The sequence below is a fragment of the Teleopsis dalmanni genome, chromosome 2, assembly GCF_002237135.1.
Source record: "Teleopsis dalmanni isolate 2A chromosome 2, ASM223713v2, whole genome shotgun sequence".
NCBI classification, from domain to species: domain Eukaryota; kingdom Metazoa; phylum Arthropoda; class Insecta; order Diptera; family Diopsidae; genus Teleopsis; species Teleopsis dalmanni.
The window spans coordinates 99,661,946-99,683,675 of NC_051847.1; the positions used below are offsets into that span (position 1 = coordinate 99,661,946).

General features: G+C 28.7%; 1 protein-coding gene across 2 annotated transcripts in view; it reads right to left on the reverse strand.

Moving 5' to 3' along the window:
* The window catches only part of LOC119680965 (photoreceptor-specific nuclear receptor), a 32,298-nt gene extending 11,869 nt beyond the window's left edge, over positions 1 to 20,429 (reverse strand). For both annotated transcript variants that reach the window (XM_038094012.1, XM_038094011.1), the window contains exons 1-7: positions 20,192 to 20,429; positions 7,527 to 7,630; positions 4,487 to 4,601; positions 4,371 to 4,426; positions 4,090 to 4,320; positions 2,448 to 2,525; positions 1,003 to 1,211 (exon numbers count right to left, since the gene is read on the reverse strand). In XM_038094012.1, coding sequence (XP_037949940.1) covers positions 1,003 to 1,211; positions 2,448 to 2,525; positions 4,090 to 4,320; positions 4,371 to 4,426; positions 4,487 to 4,601; positions 7,527 to 7,630; positions 20,192 to 20,337 — 939 coding nt within the window. In that variant the 5' untranslated portion in view covers positions 20,338 to 20,429. The remainder of the gene's footprint in view (positions 1 to 1,002; positions 1,212 to 2,447; positions 2,526 to 4,089; positions 4,321 to 4,370; positions 4,427 to 4,486; positions 4,602 to 7,526; positions 7,631 to 20,191) is intronic.
* Between the last annotated feature and the right edge of the window lie 1,301 nt (positions 20,430 to 21,730).

Below are 21,730 nucleotides of genomic sequence, written 5' to 3' on the forward strand. Positions count from 1 at the left end.
TCGAAAATGTCAAAAAAATGTTCGACGAAAAATGATTTGCACGCCCCTTTTTTTTACACTCATAAGTATAAAAGCAAATTTCAGTTGTCAAATAAAAAATCCAACGAAATGCGGACCATTTATAAAACCAACAGTGGCGGTTCTATCTATAGTTGAGACTTTGTAGCTAGATTGACAACGATCGATCTTTTGATACTGATGATAAAATGGGAATTTTAGTGTCGGTAGTGAGTGTCGTTGACTTATAAATAGAAGAAACTTCATTATTGGTAGTGGTTGGAATGTAATAAGCAGAGAAAATTCAACGTTTATAGTAGAGTGACTCTTTAGGCAAAAGTTGAAGAGAGCCTACACCAAAGACTCATCTATGAAAATCGACATCGGTCATATGGTAACATTAATTTGTTTTGGAGTTTACTTTTGTGAAACAACTGAATGAGTGAGTCAAGTCTAGTATTAAACTTAAACTTATCGATCATGCATTAGGATTATTACACAGTAGAATATTTAAGGGTCAAACTATTCAATGAGCTATATGAACACGACTAATCAAAGAGAGAAAATAATGGACAATCAAAATAAATACTAATTATGTTTTGAAATTCTTAATATATAGGTGAGTTTTTCAATTAGTCCAACGTTGAACATTATTTTTATTTTTAAAAATCTGAAAGTCGACTAAACAACATCGTCTTCCTATTCCTGTTTTCTTAATTGAAGTAGCATCCTTGCATTGCGAATATAAGTATCTTTCAATCACTCGATTGCTTATTTTACAATATATTACTCCAAAATATATGAAAAAGAAATTTATAAGAAAAATTCTATACAAGGCAGTAAAAGACAGATAAATCAAAATCCGAATAATTAAGATGGGATTATTATTATATATTATATATTACAAAAATAGGTATGTATGTAATACATTATGTGATATGACTGTAATATGTATTCAATAGATTCATTTAAAAAAAAATATGTTTTATAGTTTGTTAGTATTACCTGGTCACGAAATGATAAACTGGAAAAACTAGGCAAATTTTTCGCCCATTTAACAGCCATAAATAAAAGTCGGGCACTAGTTTCGTATACAGTTTCTTGTGGATGAACACATACGTTGGACGACATGAATTGCGGCTTACAAAATTGAGTTATCCCTTTTTCGGTTATTGTAAAAGCTTCTTCATCGTTTGTTACATCGATGGAATCATCTAAAAGTGTAGAATAAAATGAAATCAATTTGTTTAATGAGAAATAATAAATACTTCCTATAAAAAATGAAGGTTTAAAGAAAGTTTAGCTTCATTAAACTCTAAATAAATTTCACATATATAACTACATATAATATAATGTGAACTAACGTTCTCAATGCAATATTTAAGTTTCTGGTTTTTTACTTTTTTATAAACACAAGCCTGTTTGATCTACCTCATATTTTTAGAAATCTAAGTACAATATCAACATGTTTGGCGGTTGTTAAACGAACCATACAGTAAAATGTTAAAACCTATACTAGACATATGATGTCATGTATGTAGTTCTTTTCGACATATTTTACTAAAAAAGTGCTTATAAATCAGAACAACTTTACTTTAGAAATGTGGTTTTAGGCAAAATTCTTATCGGCTAGTTTATACTAATACTAATACTAATACTAATACTAATACTAATACTAATACTAATACCAATACTAATACTAATACTAATACTAATACCAATACTAATACTAATACTAATACTAATACTAATACTAATACTAATACTAATACTAATACTAATACTAATACTAATACTAATACTAATACTAATACTAATACTAATACTAATACTAATACCAATACTAATACTAATACTAATACTAATACTAATAATAATACTAATACTAATACTAATACTAATACTAATACTAATACTAATACTAATACTAATACTAATACTAATACTAATACTAATACTAATACTAATACTAATACTAATACTAATACTAATACTAATACTAATACTAATACTAATACTAATACTAATACTTATACTAATAATAATACTAATACTAATACTAATACTAATACTAATATTATACTAATACTAATACTAATACTAATACTAATACTAATACTAATACTAATACTAATACTAATACTAATACTAATACTAATACTAATACTAATACTAATACTAATACTAATACTAATACTAATACTAATACTAATACTAATACTAATACTAATACTAATACGAATACGAATACTAATACTAATACTAATACTAATACTAATACTAATACTAATACTAATACTAATACTAATACTAATACTAATACTAATACTAATACTAATACTAATACTAATACTAATACTAATACTAATACTAATACTTATTTGTGAAGTATTTTAGTTTTATGTTATTGAAATTAAACTTTCAAAAAAAATTATTTCTAAAGAACTTACCATCATTATCATTCCCTTGAAAAAAACTCGATGAGCTGATTGATGATATGCTTCCAGAGATTTGATTTTCATTTGAATCTAAAATTAGAAAATAAATTCTTTATTTAAACTTATTAATTTAAAGTAAGGAAAATAAATCATAAGCTTATGTTATAATGATTTTACTTTTTACCGTAAAGTAAAATTGAAATTAATAAGAACGATATTAAAAACAAATGGAAATTTTGGTATGTAAAATTAAATGTGTTTGTTAGTCAATATTTTGCTTCCATTTAGATTTCTAACCTATAAATTTGATGCATATGAAAATTTAACAAGGACTAAAACAACTTCCTTGTAAGGCTTAGGTCGTGTTTATGTTATATTAAAAGTTTGCAATTATAAAATTTTGTAAAGACTTCCTATAATTCAATTAATTATTTGAAAACTGATTTATAATTTAATGTTATATGAGTCTTATTACAGTCTCACATAATATATCCTTTTAAAGTCGTCCAGATAACTGAAACACATTAGCAGACATTAGGGCCCCAATAAAGTAAATGGTCGAAAGTAAAGAAGACGCTTTATAAATAATAATCACCAAACTTAAATACCAATATAATACATATGTACTTCCCATAGTATACCGCCATAAGATAATAAACGTTTCTATTTGTCAATGAATTATACCGAATCTGTAAGTATATCAATACTTCAAGTTAATTTAAAATAAGTTAAAATTAGATCCTTTCCGTAGGATTTTTTTAGGAGTAACAATAAGTTACTAATTAGTAAAGTTGCCAACTCTAATATCCAAAGGTCACAAGTTGCTCAAAGTTAGGCTTTCCGAAGCCTCTATAAAGTGTCATGGTACATCCACACGAATGACAAAGCGCTGAACCTATACGCAAAAACTGACAGGCTGCCCTATATAGCACTATCTAATCTTAGAGCAGTCACTAGCCGTAAGGGACGGTATGCAGGTCTTAGATCAAACATTGAATAATCAGCGAAGATTGTTAGGAATACATAAATTAGTCAAAGAGAAGGATGGAACTCTATAGAAACCCCCCAGCTAGAGAAAGAGTAAAAGTGTCCAGTTGCACTAATTAGGGAAAACCTCCACATAAGATATTTAGTTATAATTTATTTTATATAAACGTACGGTTGTTATTTAACAATGTGTGTTGTTAATTATATGACTTATTATGATTTCTTCGTTTAAACAATTTTATTTTTAGAATATTTTTCGTTGTTTTAAGAAGATTCATGAAAGAAGAAGATTTATTTTAGTAAGACGAAAAAGTGATGAATTTCACCACACCTGGAACCACAAGTAGAACAATTGGTTGCTGAATTAATTGTAATTAAATAAAAGTTTTCGCTCCTAAAATTATTAACAATTAAGAGCTGTACAAAACAAAATACAATACTTAAATAAGTGTGACCTATTTTCCAAAGAAAATCAATTAAACATTAAAATAATATTCTATTAAAAGAGTGTTAATGTGAATGGGTTAGATGTGTCCTATTTTATTCTCCATTGCGTTATAAACAAATTGACAAACACGTTTGAGTTATATATGAAATGTGTAATAATATAAATTTTATTACTTTCTCTTACAATATAATAGTAACCGTTGATAAAAATATTGCTTACCAGCTTGGATCAAGGAAATTGGATCGATTGAATTGTTAGAGCTAGAATTAGTGGAAGTAGATACTGTGCTGCTTGAGAGTTCTAAATTTGACTTATTTGTACTATCACTTGTAAGCATTAGAGCGTTATTTGGCTTACTTATATCGGAATGCTTGAACGTTGAAGAAAGTTGCATGGAAGAGGCTAAATGGCTTTGCTGTAACAAACGTATTGAAGGTAAGTTTGTCAGATCTAAAATAAATGTATTAATACATAAAAAAAAATAAATTTAATTGTATTACTTGATGTTGGAAGTAAGCCAGGAGCGTAGCATGTTGGTGATAGAAGTATGGGAGGTCTGTAATTATTGATTAAATGAATGTACATTTAGATACGATAGACACGTTTGCAAACTTACCCAAACACACCAACAGCCACCGCTGCTTCTCGTAACGCTCGCCCATGCTCCATATCCCGCAGAGTTTCAGGCCTTATTGTCGCCGTATTACGCGGCTGGCGTTCGTTTTGTACAGCTAAACATTATTAATAATATTGTTGCATGAAATACTTTTATTGAAAGTAGTAATTTAAATAAGGTGTTAAATAATGTGATGAGTTTTTATTATTCGTTTGAAAACCAAAAAAGTACTTCATATAAAACAATTATAAAAGTGTTACGTTCTCGACAACAATAGGACAAATGCATCGTTGTGTGTAAATCGCAGCATGTGTTTAAAGTCACGTGTTTACAAAGATATTATAAACAATTACTTAGCAAATTTTGGTTTTGAAAACTAATTTAAAACAATGTCAAGGTGTGTAGTTCAAATGGAGGAACCAAGATCAAAAAGTTGAGATAATAATAAAACTATTCCTCTTACATAGGTTTTTCCATTAATTTTTAAAAGCCTTACGAGAAAAGTTATTAGATCACAAAAATTAAAATGGATATCTACTGAACCGCAGTTAATATCTATTTTGTATTATTGTTATCCACCATCGCCCTAATAAACTTTCTAGATTAACTCTGGATTAACATTTTTATAATTATTTATACACTATAAGCAATTATTTTATAAACTAATGTACATTTGTATGAAAATTGTCGTTTTTAGTACAAGTTTAATAACTATTTGTACTTTTCCGATGAAATATAGTACTTCTATATTTGTACGCTTAGATATATATATGTACATAAAAAATTGGAAGAACGTCTCTTACTTTGCAAGTAATATACAAATTACACTTAATTAATTTATGTTATTTGGTATAATTTTTTAATGGGTTTCGTTGTTTGGTGTAGATATTCTAATTAAAAATTATACAATTTACTACATCGTCATATAAATATTTGTAATACTATGAAAACATTATTTTTTATTGTTGCCCTGTCAGCATTGAGACGATTCATTAACCGCTAATCCTTAAAATCGCATTACAAACCTTTAGGATAGTTCGACGATGTTCGAATTTTCTTTTTTTTTTTTTGTTGTGAAAAAATTGTTGCTGATATATAAATTGTAATTCAAATTATATTTTGTATATCATGAGGAAAGCATCATCTATCACTATTAGAAGCGTGCATTCCCGATTAAATTATACAGTTTGTATCACGATTTGCGGAAAATGTTTATGTAACACAAAATGCTCGCTTCGTAAGTTTTTGCTATGGGTTTTTTAACACTTATTCAGGAGTATTATCTGATAACACTTAGCATAGGAGATACTCTCTAGCTACCAAACACCAGTTTTATCTCCAGATTTGCACAGTATCTGGTCTTATAGGTTGCGGGTTGATCACAAGGTCAATAACCATGCATCGAAATCTTCTTTACCCGCTCCGCAACTTCTTTAAAAAAGAATCAAGCTAAGGTTCACACTGGACTGTAGTGCCAAATAAGAAGAAGAAGATTCCATAACTTTGAAAACTGTGTCTAACAGTGTTCCACAGCCTTGTTTCGAGTCTTGCGCAATTGTACATGCAAAATGTACAGGCAAAAAATATACAGTAAATATGAAAGCAATTAATTCGAAAAAAGTACGTTCTTAGGTATTTTTTTAGCAAAATTCAAATCAAATATACGGCTTATATTTTGAAAATAATACAGAATAAAATGTTTTGAATATATAATATTAAAACTATCAGTTAAATGTAGCCTTTGAAATGGAGAATTACAGAACATCAAATCATTAAATATACAATATATTGTTAGAAACCATATACATCATCAACAATATATATGGTAAGTATACTCAGAAACCGGGGAAGGAGCACCCAAGGAACAGTTGCATAATTGGCATAATACAATATGTATGTATGCATTGTATATCTATCAAGATGCAAAAATGCTGAAGATATGCAAAACATATGCAAATATTAAAATATGCTTACACATTATTAAACATATTTGTGTCCAGATTCGACATTACTACGATGGAAAATACAAATATGCAATTTTATAGAATTCTGATGTCTAATTATTATACATCTAATTAAAGGTATGAACTAATCAGGCTACAAGAAGAACCGTCCTCAGCGGTAGAATAAATAATGATCTTATTTAAATGAGCTTAAAAATATATCAATAATAATTTTCAAGAGGTTTAAAACATAAACGAGGAATTTCGACAGGCTATGAAATTAGAAACAAATGTGAACAAACTACAATTTATTGGGAACAAAACTCTACTAGGAAGTGCTAAAATCGAATTGCCAAAACTCGGTTTAACAAGCTATTGGTCAATGCGCACCTATGACAAATATTAGATATTTTTTCCATCAGAAATGCATGACGTGCATGAATGTCGAAAACGAATCAAGTGAAAACTTTGCAAACGCCTATGAATCCCGACGAAAATATCGAGAAACTCAAATTAAAATTAAAAAGCTGTAATCAAAGTCTGATCTTAAAACTGAAATTAATATACCGTATGTATAATCAAAATAATAATATGAGCTAGAAATATTACTTAATAATATTAGCGTTTTTAGTATCATAAGTCCAACATTTAACGAGGGTACTGCCTCAGAATTTGGTTGTAGACTACATGAATTGATCAGCACAGTAAACTAATATTAGCGCAAAACCACATGCTAATTTTTATATATCCCGGAAGCTCTACATACCATTATTTTCTTGTTGACCAAGTAATTTACTAATAAAGACACTTTACAACGGACCTCACAAAGTAATGAAATGAAAAGTTAAATATATACCATCATAATACATATTCAACTAAGGACCACAATGAAAATCCCTTAAATACATCGACGCTGTAAACAATTAAAGGCCAAATACACATTATATAGATAGGGTTTAGCATACTTTTTAAAACTGTAAAGCTCGCATAAGATTAATAAGAAAATTTAACGAAATCAATATAACAAAAAATAAATAAAAATAAGTAAAAATAAACAAAAATAATTATAAGTAATTATATTAGTTATGTTGATATACCGTCTTTGTTCATTCCCATTTGTAGACACTTTTTTAAGCGGCAAGCCTGGCATTGGTTCCGGTGTGCCTTATCAACAATGCATCTTCCTGTACCCGCTTGACATCTGCAAAAAAATTTTTTTTTATCATTTATATAAATATATACTATTCGAACTATACAATATTGTATTTTCTTCGTAATCATACGGAATTAATACAAAATTAATGTTAAATATATGCTGACATATTACGTTGGTCAAGATATTTTTTATATTATATAACTTTTATATATAAATTGAACGCGTTTATGCAGTTTTAATAAGAAGATATAAAGAAATTAAATGTAATATAATAAATATAAACAAAATCTAACATATCAAGAACCATGGAAGTTTATATATGAACTTTTTAATCACATCCAAGGTGGTGGACCACATATGGCGTCAGCACTTTTCATTGTTAAAATGTTTATAGTTCTATATGATAATATTTATCGTAAATTTTTGTAGCTAAAGTAATCTTCAATCTGGTATAGTGGCATCATGCAATATTGTGTTATTGTAAGTACAAAATGTTTAAGTTGAATAACGTATTTTTAGCGTTTATAAAAAGACTATAAGATTCCTTTATAAAGCACAACTAATCTCCTAAAACTTTTATTTTCTCTCGATTAAGTTCTTCCAATTTCAGACGAATTTCAAACTGTCCGAAAAGCAGGCTAACAAAATCTTACTAAATCAAAAATACTCATTTTTTTCAATAGGGTCGTCGTAAAAGAGGGCATAAAATTCTAAATGATACCGAAACTAAAAAAACTTTTGGGAAGTTTAAGCACAGATTGTTATCAGTAAAAAACCTACTAACGACTTCATGCTCTTAGTCGACTGGAGAATTGTAATTATAGAACCTAAATAAATATCGGAAAGTAAATTCTATATGCCCATCACACTGTCTGCAACATCACAGATATCCATAATGGAAGTGAATATGTTTCCGAGTATAATGAAAAATGGGAACCCCACCAAGAGTAATCTAGCGTTCTCAATTCAATGATTGTCCAATAAAGAGTGTCAAAATAGATCTCACTATCTCCATCAATAATATAATGTCTACATAAATGGTTTCATAATATATTACGAAGTTGGGATAGACATTTTCCGGAAACTTGACATAATTATGGTATCACACAGAATGCCATTTATTGTAAGATATATCAAGCAGAAATCAGACAAAATCAGAGCCTTACAATGTTCATATAGATATTTAACCAAACTTTAGCTAATTCTGAATCTGATATATGAAGCTATATAAAAAAAATCCCAATTATTTAAATAGGAAGCATCTGATGACAAGAATTTTGTGAAAGGGTGTCGGACTTAGACGTTGTATTAAGTTGGTATGTATTATGTCTAAGATATAATTTATAATTTAGTTCAATGCCACTTTAATTGATTTTTTCTGATTATTTTTAATTTATTTATTGTTAATTTATTATGCTAAAGCAGGGCACACGTGCAATATATTGCTAATAAACAAAAAATTATATAAAATTAAGTAGGTCACAAAATTATTGCACGTTTGTCTTTTCTTTAGAATTATGGCGTAAATGTTTATTTTAGTAAGAAGCTTGTAAGCAATAATTATAAGAGAAAAACTGTATATATAGATAAGTAAAAAATGAAATAAGCATTTGATTACACAAGTAGATTGCACATTATAAAAAAACACAATCATACCTTCCAACAAGTTACAAGTGCTTGGAGGAGTTTCAGTATAAACATTAACATTTATATTAGTAGAAAATTAAGGATAAATGCATATTTAACATTTTTGTGACCCCGAATTGATAAACTTATTTAAAAATTTTATCTTCATGAAGGAATTTGATACAATGATTACCCAACAACAAGTGATTGGAGCCAGTGACAGTAGTCAGAAAGGCTGATCGGTATTTCAAAGACAGAATTCAAAGGCTATCTGAACAATAGACGAGATTAGACAATAACCATACTATCACGTAAAGTCAATACTGAAAATAAAGATGACTACTATTTCGTAAAGGAATACTTTGAAAGGATAACTATGCTGGCAAACATATGCCTAGATATATATAACAGGGCATTAACTGAAGGTAAAATTCAGGACCTAAAAACTGTTTAATCAAAGTAACTTCGGCGCGATAAAGACTCATCAAGAGTATTGCGCAATCAACGAACACTCATAAATATCATTAAAAAAAACAGTCAAAATATTGAAGTAGCAAGCCAAGAACTCTAATCTGAAGTGTTTTATACTTGCAACCTTGCTTTGATGGAAAATGGTTGCAAATCATTAAATGATAACAACACAAAAGTATGTAATTTTTTTTCAGTAGAAACCATTGAGAGATACTCTTGGGAATTATAATTCGAAATTAACCAAAAACTCCAAGACATGGAAATGCATCTAAAGTTTAATCTGAACTTATACAGTTTTAAAAACTAACAGAATTAAATATTACAACCCGAGCCGCGTTTGCGTTCAAGTAAAATTAATGAATGGTTGACTAATAAATTCACTGCTATGCTTTGAGTCTCCTGTTAGAACTGTGTTCAGCCCTTTTAGGAGCAACACTGATAAAAAAGGACAAAAACAATCTGAATCATGTAGCAACAACGTTTCTTTGAATCAATACAATCCAGGATATTAGCTTGAATTAGCAGAGGCATCAGGGACAATACAGCTGACTCATTATCACGCGTCATAAAACCATCTCAATTAACTTATGGTTATATAGTCCACTTTTTCTACGTGGTTCTTTCTAAGTGGTCAGGCGCATTCAACAAGTACCTCTGTATTAATCCGGTAAATCCTGAGTGTAAACAAACTACAAAGGAAGTACCATTAATCTCAAATGATTATGACATTAATTAGATCCGCCAAAATAAATCTCAAAAATTCATTCAGAATACTATTATATGGTATACTGTAATGCTGCTATTCGTAAATCTCGCAAGGCGAACTAGTCTAAACAATAATACTACAGCCCTTAACTCTAAGAAATTGGAGAATTGGAATTAAAAATAATGAAGAAATACGCTGGTCATTTTTAAAGAAGATAGTGTATAATCTCTGCAATTGGCATTTGGGGTGAATAATAAAAAAGACCTTTTAAAGCGACCCAATCACAAACTTGAACTGAGAAGCATAGTTGATCAGTAGTGAACGCAGTCTTGTTTTTAATTATTGGAATCATTGTCTTAAAGATAAATAAATTCGTACAGATCAACCAAATATACAAATGTTTCAGAAGCTAAGAAGACCGAGGTCAACTTTTGATATTACAACAACATATTGTATAATATCACCATAATAAATTGAATTACAAAATTCAAAGCGGAATATGTTAAAAATTATGTCCAAAATATATTTTATTAATTTAGTTCATAGCAACTTTGTTTTTTGCTAATTGTTTTAAATTTACTTATTGTTAATTTACCACCTCTCATGCGGCAGAGTCAAGAATTCTAAGAACCACGAAAACATTGGTGGAGCTAACTCAGCGTCTGAATCAGATTAGCATGTCAAATGTTGATAGTGAAATTGACAGTTACATTGTGATATCAAGCTTACAAAAATCAGAAGAAAAGAAATCAGGTCATAAGAAGGTCTCCCTGGCGGCCGAAGGAGAAAGCGACAGATCCAGCACTAGCAAAAGATGCAGGTCAAATAACACATTTTCCAAAGAAGCACAACGCCCTCAGCTCAAAATGCCAAAAGCCGGTCGACCAGCTCGATCGAACACCAGCAGATCCTGACTCCATCTTACAGGGACCGTACCACCGCCTGCAAAGCGGCTATTGCCCATAAAAAGTATTCAGAGGTACATCTTACTGATGATCAAATGGAGCTAATAAAATCAAAGCTACGCTAATTTCAAAAGGAAATTGAAATTCCTAAACAAAAGTAGATAGATGGCTCTTATTAACCTGCTGCAATGGCAAAATGCAAAATTGGCTGAAAAATTGTGTCCCAAAGCTTTAGCCATTCCCGGATGTCATTCTAAAAGTGTTTCAGGGTGGAGAAATGCCCTCGACATATGTGAGCATCACCTTTGTTTCCCCCCTCCGCTGTGGTACCACTGAACGTTTCGCAGCTATGCTTAGAATTGAGTTCCGGAGAGTTTTTAACAATACTAAAAATATATTATAACACCGCCCTCACCGCCTACAATAAGGAAATCAGAAGTACAAAACAAGTATCATGGGGAAGCTTCTGCTCTGAGATTCAACACTTAAGCAATAGCGCTAAAATCCTCAGAGTTATCTCGAAAAGCCACACTAATCCCATTGGGTTTCTAAAAGACAAGATGGCGTTTATACCAATGACTGCAGAGAGTCACTTTTGCTTATAGAAACAAACTTCACGGTATCCACAGTTTACTGGAGGCCCAGAGTCAATAACTAGTAGTTTATTCGTAAAATCTTCACTGCCTATGCACTTATAATAGCATTAGACAACATTCCCCCAAAGGACATAATATCATTTTTAACTGCTATGCGAACTAAAATGGATTTGTCACACTAATCCTCAAAGGATGCAGTAACGTGGTGACATAGTTCCTAAACTTTTCAAAATCTGATCTAATTTACTTCTTAACAGAAATGTTTAGTTGTGTTTAAACCTTTTATACATACATTCTACAAATTTGTACAAAGGTGAGATTGGATTTCACACCTAAAGCAGATAAAATGCTCGTCATTGCAAACCAAATTATTTTATTATCAGTCTAAATCAATTTTCTAGGAAAGTTGGAGCGAATTCTTAAATTTCACATAAAATATAACATAGAACTTATCCAAATCTCTCAACATAAATATATTTTACATATACTATAGGTAAATCAATCAAAACAGCGTTTCATAGTCTAGCATATATATGTATTTTGTCCAGTCTATATGTATTTCGTTGCATTCCCCGATATGGAAGAAACGAATCCTATAACCTAAAAATTCGCAACCCCGTTTAAGAGAGTTAATAAGGCAGCTGTTAGCAAGATGAATAACACACAAAGCTTGGCTTATTTTATCAGTGGTCACGATTCGCTGATTGTATTGTGAATCAAATGTCTTTGCAATATCTAATTTTAAAATTTAGTAATGTACTTTAAATCTGAAATTGAAATAGGTCTATAAATCCTTTATTAAACTTTTACTATTTTTATATTATATTAATAATATATATTATTAAGTTTTTTTATTCGACTTGCCGAATCTTAACTGTATGCATCGAAAGAAGAGTCTTAACGTAAATATTTTTAAGTAACATTAAATATTTTGCAAGAGCTGTGAACTGAAATTTTTACATGGCTTTTTAAAGGAACTATTTAAAATTGCTTTAATTAGTTATTCAACATTTTCTATAATATTTTTTGTATTTGATGTATAATTTATTTGATTTTGACTTTGATAAATACATTAACAGAGAATATTAAAGATGGAAGTATAAAACACATGAGGTATATCACACCATAGTCATCGAAAGTGAGTCAGTATAGTAATTTAAAATAATACCATTATTTGTCCTTGAAATTAATATAACACTATTTGGATTATTATTTGTGTTTTAAATATTACTAATCCTATTTGAACTTATAATTGGACTGATAAAATGATATCATCATACTGCTCCAGTATTAGGAGTAATTATTGTGTTTTTAATAGGTCTCACAAAGAAGGATGGGCTCTACTGATTCTAGCAGAATGCCAGATAGATCTTAATGGATATGGGTTTTGTGTGGTAAGGAATATTTATTCTAAAGTTTTAGTTTCCTACTCTACCTGATTAATATGAGAAACTTTTTTCTATCTTGGAGAATTGTCTATTTTGTACTAACTTAACGGCTCGGTATTATTTTTCTCCAAGTATTCTGTATCAAGTTCGGAAGAAGATTGAATTCTGTATCTAAATTGAAATGATCTGCCTAAATGATTAGTACAATATGATGTGGCAAGCATAGTGACTATCTGACGTAATCTGTCTAGTTCTACCTGAACGTTTCGTGGGCTGCCAACGTAAGGACCATTGAATGAATGCCTTCTTTAATCTATCCTGGACTTCTTGAATATTCCGGGGAGTCATCTAATTGTGTTTTTAGATTTGTAATCTTTGTTATAAGCTGCGTATGCACGTGCTCATTCCCATTGTAGATAAGAATATTGTTTACTTCTTAGTTGATGTCTACAAATAAAAGATATATTAAATATTGAAGTTTTTTCATATCGTACTAAATGGACTTATTAGTTAAAAATAGATATATATTTTAGCAATGGATGCAATAATAATTTTTATCGTCCTCAAATTATTTCTAACGGGAAATGGCCAGTACATACCCATTAAAATTTTGGTAAAAAAATTATTAATGTAAGTATCAAAGTAATTTATTCTATATGTATTTTATTTGTAATATAGAAAGCATATGTTCTGTACTAATGAGCTTTGTACTTTTCAGTTGTCCGTGAAAATAGGTGATATATACTAATATGTGTAGTAAGATTAAGTCTACTATATGGTAGGCATAGCGATGTACAAACATTCTACTATTTGAAAAGTTGGATTTAATTCAAGGCATTGTTCTATTTGTATTTTAGCATTATAAACTCCAGTAATCAAGACACTCTTACCACCAATCTCTAACATAACATCGGATAGCTTTTTAAGATCGGCTTCCTAATTGTTACAATTAATACACACTGGAACGAGGTAGACTGACTCCATTTATAACTTTAACTCTACTACAATCAAATATAAAATAGTAACAAATAGCATTCCTTAGTCTGTAAATAAATCTTTTTTTATAACATTCCACTATTGGCTCTACCTCATTTTTTAAAACGTGTTGCTAGGAATCAAAACAGTTAATAATTGTTCAATTCTCTTTCGGTGAATTCTAACGTATGACGACACCTGATTCAGTTAGTATTTTGAGGTATTTACTTTCAAGGTATTTTCAATGTCGTAGGATGACAAATTTATATAATTAATTTGATAGCCATAGAATGTTCGAAGTATATCTATTCCACATTTAGATCAACATCATCAGCAATCAATTCTACCTACAACTCATATAGGTTGTAGTGTCTGATATGAAAATTCGCAAGACCTCATGAACCCATATCTCCATGAACCAAAATTTTAAAAAATTTTTTTCCAAAAAACGTTTTGTAAAACGTCTCCTTTTAAAGGAGTTCATAAAAAAAATTCAGTCAAATTGGAGATGATGGAAAGAAAATCCATTACATTTGTTAAAGAACGACCCACATTTATGACTATTTCTTTTGTTTAGTCCTTACTGTATTAGTACATGCGATAGTCATAACTTCAATCACGTTCGAAAAATTTGTGGAAAAAATAGATATTGTCAGAAAGTGAAATTTTACTTCATTTAGTACTAAGAAAATAATAGTTTCCAATCAAAAGGTTCTAATAACTGGTTGGTTGGTTATTATTAATAATTATAATAGTATATTAGTTTAATATAAATCACAACGATTTGATATGTTGCGTTTATTATAATATGTTATCAAATTATTGAGAAATTATGTATAATGTTATGTATAATATAATGACGAGAGCGCACATAACTCAGTTGTTAATAAAACTTGGACGGGTTTTCGAATTCTTTACGCCATCCTAATAAAGTTATATATCTAATACTTCAACTATACCTTTTTGGATGTATTGTTTTCTTCTATATTTTTTCTTGAATAAAAGAAAACACATTGAAATATTTTTAAAATTAAAAATTTTTTTGAATTATTACATTTGCATTGAGCATATTCTTTGGCAGAAGGTATTCGATAAAAATTATAGTACCTGCATCTCACACAACAGTGATCATCATTCATCCAGTTGGATTTCAGTGATCTTCGCCATTTTGGCTTAACCTTTCGAATTCATTATTTTCACCAATGTACCATTGGTTCGAGGTTTCATCCATAGTTGAGTGATCAAAACTATGTGTGTAAGAAGTAAACACACAATTACATTTAAATTAATTTACCTATCTCTATATAGTTGTAAATGCAGTGAGTTATATTTAAAATTCAATAATAGCATTTGAAAGAGGATATTTCTTATTTAGAGGATTTTTTTAAAACTTGTATAAAAATATAAAAAATTCCTAATAGTCATATCCTGTAAGTTAAAATAAAATCAAATTTATAATTTCAACCCCAATATATTTTTCTTCATCCCCAATATATTTTCTTTTTAATATTTTGCTATTTATTTTATTTTTGTCACATTTGTTTAAGTATATTCAGCTTAAGCTTCATTTCAGTCTCTTGAGACCAGATAATGTTTACTGGGCGATGAACATAGAAATTTTATTTCTAAATAAACTTTATTAAATATGCGGTCTTTTAAAAAGGACAACAGACAAGTGTGCTGTGAACATATTCAAAATAAAATCCGTTTAAGAATAATTGTGCCATTTGATTTTTGTAGAATTTAGTAAAATTATATGCGATTATGTATAAATTTTTTTTTTTATGTATAAATTTTATTCAAAAAACTTAGTTATTTTCTGTTAAATAAACTGCAATAATACATAAATTATACATCTATATAACATATCACATAGTACTTCGTGTTTAGCTTTATATTGTCTTCATTGAAATGTTTTGTTTTTTGATTTGTTCACGTATTCACTGGATGCAATTCTATCAAAATTTATCTGCTTAATAGACTCTCGCAAAACTCTCGCTTTCTTTTATATTTCATATGTTTATGACAGTAGAAATTTGTACGATTCTTTTAATAATACCTATAATAAGATTATTCTGTTAATTGATATCCGAGTAAATAGAATAAATAAATAATAGACGTTTTCAGTGGCTCGCAAGTATAGCAAAAAACAACACTATTTTCTCTATTTAGACCAGTAGCTGTTAAAGGCCAAACACATCGGCCAGTAAAAAGAAAGTGTTACCAACGCAATAAGCGAACTAATGTGAACCTGCATTGGCACTTCCAACAAATATTGCAATCATATGTCAAAAATTATATGTAAATAAAAATTCAAACAAAATTCAAAAATTTCATAAGTTTAAAAATTAAAGAAAAAGAAAAATTTGTGTTTTACTTTAAAATTTTCAACATTTTTAGTATTCCATATAATTTTGTATTCATTTTAGTTTTTAATATATATTAATTATTTATTTTTATACAAAATGTAATTTGAAAATGTAACAGTGATGCCAGTGTCTCGCTTAGCCAGCATGCATATTTTGCCACACTTGCGAGCCACCGAAGAAGACATAATGTTAGTTATGTTGTTCTCATCGTTGTGCTGTTTTTGGTGTACTTTTAAATAATTCTTTTTTTTGGGTAACAAAATGCAAATAATAATTTAAAGTTGAGTAAAACTTTCAATCTTTCAAATTAACATTGCTTTGTTCTTCACTTCACGTTTACCTTTAATTTTTTTCCGCTCTAAAATCACTTTCACATCTCTTGTGAACGCGTGCACAGTCGATTAAAAGTCAATTTCAGTGGCCAAAATGAAAGTTGCAGATCATTAATTTTTAAAATGTTGATAAAACATTTTTACAATTCCTTCAAATATAACCAATTTAAAAATTTTTATAAAAATATTTATTATTGAAAAATTCAACGAAGTGGAAAGTTGAGTATTCCCTGCTTTTAAAAAAATTGATTTTTTTATTTTTAAGCAATTTTTATACTTAATATATAATAACAACTAAGAATTAATTTTTTATTTTTTGTTCATAAATAAGTATGAACAAGAGATAAAAAATGAATTCTTAATTGTTTATGGAGAAATTGTTTAAATAATTTAGTATTTAGTGTTTCAAAGTTTTAATAGAATAGATCTTTTAATGAACTGGACGGGTCAACCAAGAAAATATATTCTCTTATTACTGAAAGTGTGTTTTACCTACCCTATTAGTTTTGTTAAAAACTTTTGGAGTATAGATCAATAAATCACACTTTTGTGAAGACGTTTAGATTCCTCGTGGGTATACAATGCTTCTAAAAATGGACACAACTATTTGAAATATAAGGGGATCGTTTTTTAATATCGTAATTAAAACAAAATTCTAGAAAAACATAATTATAATCACAATTTCGTAATTATTAATATATATTATAATACATTAATATATATATATATATATATTATTATAAATTTCATATAAAATATTATACATCATTGATAAAAAATTGAATAACAGGATGAAAGCAGCCAAGTATATATTTGTTTAAAAGGATTAGGTTAGTATTTTGACAGTTAAGTGAATTTTTCAATATTTCATACATACAATCATACATACTGAAAAGTTCGTTAAATTTTGGCAGATACTAATGCAAATAAATATCCCGTCTACTGAACCAAAAATAAAAAGTACTACCCAATTTAAAAGCTTTGAAGTTCAAAATATCTTCTATTCATAAAAAAATTAAAATTAGGGACTACGTCCTTTAAATAGATTATGATCATATTTTGAATGATCAAGATCAGAAAGAGGTGATTTAAAAAACAAATCGTAGAGGAAAAAGCATGTTGAAGTGGTGTAATGGAAGCCCAACTTCAATTTTAACAAGGTAAAAGCAACTTAAATGATGGAACTACTGGTCAGAGTGCTGCAGGTCCAAATATTGCGAAAAATATTACAGAAATTTATGTTCCATGGAAATAAAATTATTTAATTACCTATACTTTCGTAAAGACAACTTTCGTGGAGAAATATGAAAGAAGAGATAAGGTTTTTAGCATTTTAAAAAACTTGACAAGAATAGCATGAAGAATGACAAAGTAATACATAAATCCTTATTATTTATGTAATATTTTGTTACCTTCTTCAGACCCATTAATATATTATAATCACTTTTAGCGAATTAAGAGTTACGAAGACTTACCTAAAGAAGTGAAAAAACTCTTTAAAACAACTCTATTCCTGTAGTAACAGCTTTATAATGATGATTATTATTCTGTGAAAATACATATAGAGTATAGACTCTAAGATAAAAAAAAATAATTGCATTTTTTTAATATTATTTATTCGCCTTAAAATAATAAGAATGCACATTGTAAGTAAAATGTTTTTTCTTTTATACGCTATTAGATTATATGGAGAAGACGCAATTCTTTTTTAAGATTTAAATTGCTAAAATTTATCTGAGGAAATTTGGTGAAATAATAGGGGTATTCAGGATGTCTGTGCATCGTTGAGTGTGTATCATTGCAAACTCAAATAATCGTGAACACACTTTGTGCATATTAGTCTTGAAAATATTTAGAACAGCTGATTTTTGTTTACGTATTTATTGCTTGTAAAATATAACTCAGATTCATTATGAATAATTTCAACAAATGCCAAGAACAAGCATAAGACATTGACATTGTCCGACATTATTGGACGTAAAATAAATAAAAATCAAACAATTACACAAAATCATAAAATTACAATATAACAAAATCAAAACAAACCTAACAGTTTCGCTGAAGTATTGCCCAGCGAACAGTAAAAAAAGTAGTATCATTCACAATAGAGTCTTGAAAATCAAATATGAAATAGGTAATTGGTGTTGAAAATATGGTCTTGAATATTGTCTTGCAAATCAAGTGCAGAATTATAAAAAAAAAGGAATTGTTTTTGTTTTTTTGATTTAGAACCACTGTGTGCCGTTGTTTTGCAGTTTTGTGCACAACATTCTTCTACACGTGCATGCTTCGTTTCCGGTCGCACAAATGTTTTTCTCGGTTACAGTTTCATCTTTGTTTAGCTTTCATACAGTTTAGACGGAAAAAAATGAATCAAAGAAACTGCGTACAATTTTATTGCTCAAACGTCTAAGAAGGCGGTACAGGCTATTTAGATCCATGATGCATATAAACAAAGAGTGGGATGTAAGTAGATCAGTCAATTGGTTGTTTGCCAATTTAAAAAATATCTTCATTCAATGAATTAAACAATGAACTTAAAAGGTGTCTACAGCGGAAAACAAATATGAGCGCATATTTAATTTACTGAGATGTTGTACAGTGTATTTATTATAATTAATTTCTAATTATTATTATATTGAGAATATAAACATCTATTTTTGACATAAAGCTGAATTTTTACATGTACAATGAGTGGATAAAGGCGTGTAAAAAATTATTTTAAATATAAAAAAATAATTTTTGCAAGGGGATGGGTATTGCAGTATATAAAATATTAGAAAACTTCTGGACCTTAGTAATGAAATATCGTACCCTAAATTTATTTACTTTAACTGTCATAGTTCTTGATATATTGTAAAAAATCTAAAAGTACGCTATTCCTAGAAGTTCCAATACTAGTTTTTGGAACACTTTATTTCAATATATCTAGTGGTTCAAAAAATATTGAATTTTATTTGGTTAATTTTGATTCTGACACATTGTGCACCGAGCCGCTGTGTGGATTTTTTTTCCTCATGGAATAATGTTCTTAAAAGAATCATCAATATCGACCAAATGATTCCTGCGTGAAACAGTTTAAACAGAGAAATTAATGTACAAAATTTCATTTCATATATTTCACAATATGGAATATTTTATAGAAGTCAGCTAATATTAATAAGTATAAACATATATGAATTATAAATTATTTTATAAATACGTATTTATTAATAACAAATTATGTTTTGAATCGTACCTGTAAATAAGTTTTCGGCGAACACTGCGCTTAAAAAACCCGGAACATCCATTGCACGCTAGAATCCCGTAATGTTTACCCGAACTTATGTCCCCACATACAACACATATAAGCCCAACACCAGAATTTTTTGAACGAGAAACCATAACATTAACATTTTCTTCAGAAATGAGACTTATAGATGACTGATGACTCCAATTTGAAAGTCTGTCAGTTGAGCAGATACTTTTCGTAGAGGCAAAACCATTGATATTTTCTGAAAGAATTAATATAATAAAATTGAATAAAGAGCTTTTCAAAAACTGATTTCATTTTAATTTGAATTTATCTCATTAAACTTATGTACTCGTATCGAAGCCCCTGATGGTATTTAAACCACATTTGAATTGAATATATTGTGAGCTTAACGTGTTGACATTCAAACGGTATTATCCAAATTTATTCCTACATTAAATTAGGGTGCCATTAATGCATCACATAAATCTGTGCACAAATTTTTCTCTGGGGACAATTACTTTACCATCACACCCTAATTCAATTATAAAAACTTTCGATGTACTTAACCCCCGTCACACCAGCAGCCACATTAGTGATAGTCAATACATTTGCAATTATAATAACACCAAGTGTGGCTTATATAGAAGGGATTAGAGTCATATGTTTAAATTTTGGCTGCAATTTAATGATTGCTACAATACATTTTTTTACTACTTATTTTTAAATTGAATTAATTTCTATTTTTTCAAAAAAAAAATACCAGTTGTTATATTCCAGCTGATACAAACCTTGCATAATGCTTGACTTGCATAGTGCATGCCCTTCTTACTTCAGTATCATTTATATACCTACATATGCATAATAAGTTTGAAGTTCATATTGTACCAAAAGCAGAAAGTGTAAGGATTTGCGGACAAGGTTCTTTGGAAAAGAAGCTACAATGGTTGTATCATGGTCTTAGCTGCATTTAAATATCAATCATTTATAGCAGTAACAACATTAACGTTTTATTATTGCTTACGGATTTATCAAATTCTTTAAAATGAATTGACTTTTTAGTGAAATCATCAACATCAACAAAAACTCCTATGTATATTAAAATACCAAAAATTCAACAAATTTAATTTTTAAATTTTAATTTTGTTTAGTTGGTATTAAATATTTCACTAAAATTAAGATATTAAACAAATTTTTTAAACAATTTTTTTTATTTTGTATTTTTATTGCTGAAACTTTTTATTCCTATCCATAGTTATCCACATTATAGTTATCTAGTCGTGAATCCCAGACAAATTCATTAATAGAATTAAAGGATTTCTTAAAGGATTATTGTGTTATCATCTTGATTTTTTTATTGTCAAAGAATTAAATCGTTTAATTTTTTTTACTCGCCAATATCCGATTACATTCTATAAGAATGTCAGGTAAGTTATTTTAGCTAAATAGAATCGTGGATAAGAAACTTAACCATAGTTGCAGGGTGTATATGTTGATTTCCTATAATACTGCGGATACAGATAAAGATGCATCTGATGTAAAGAT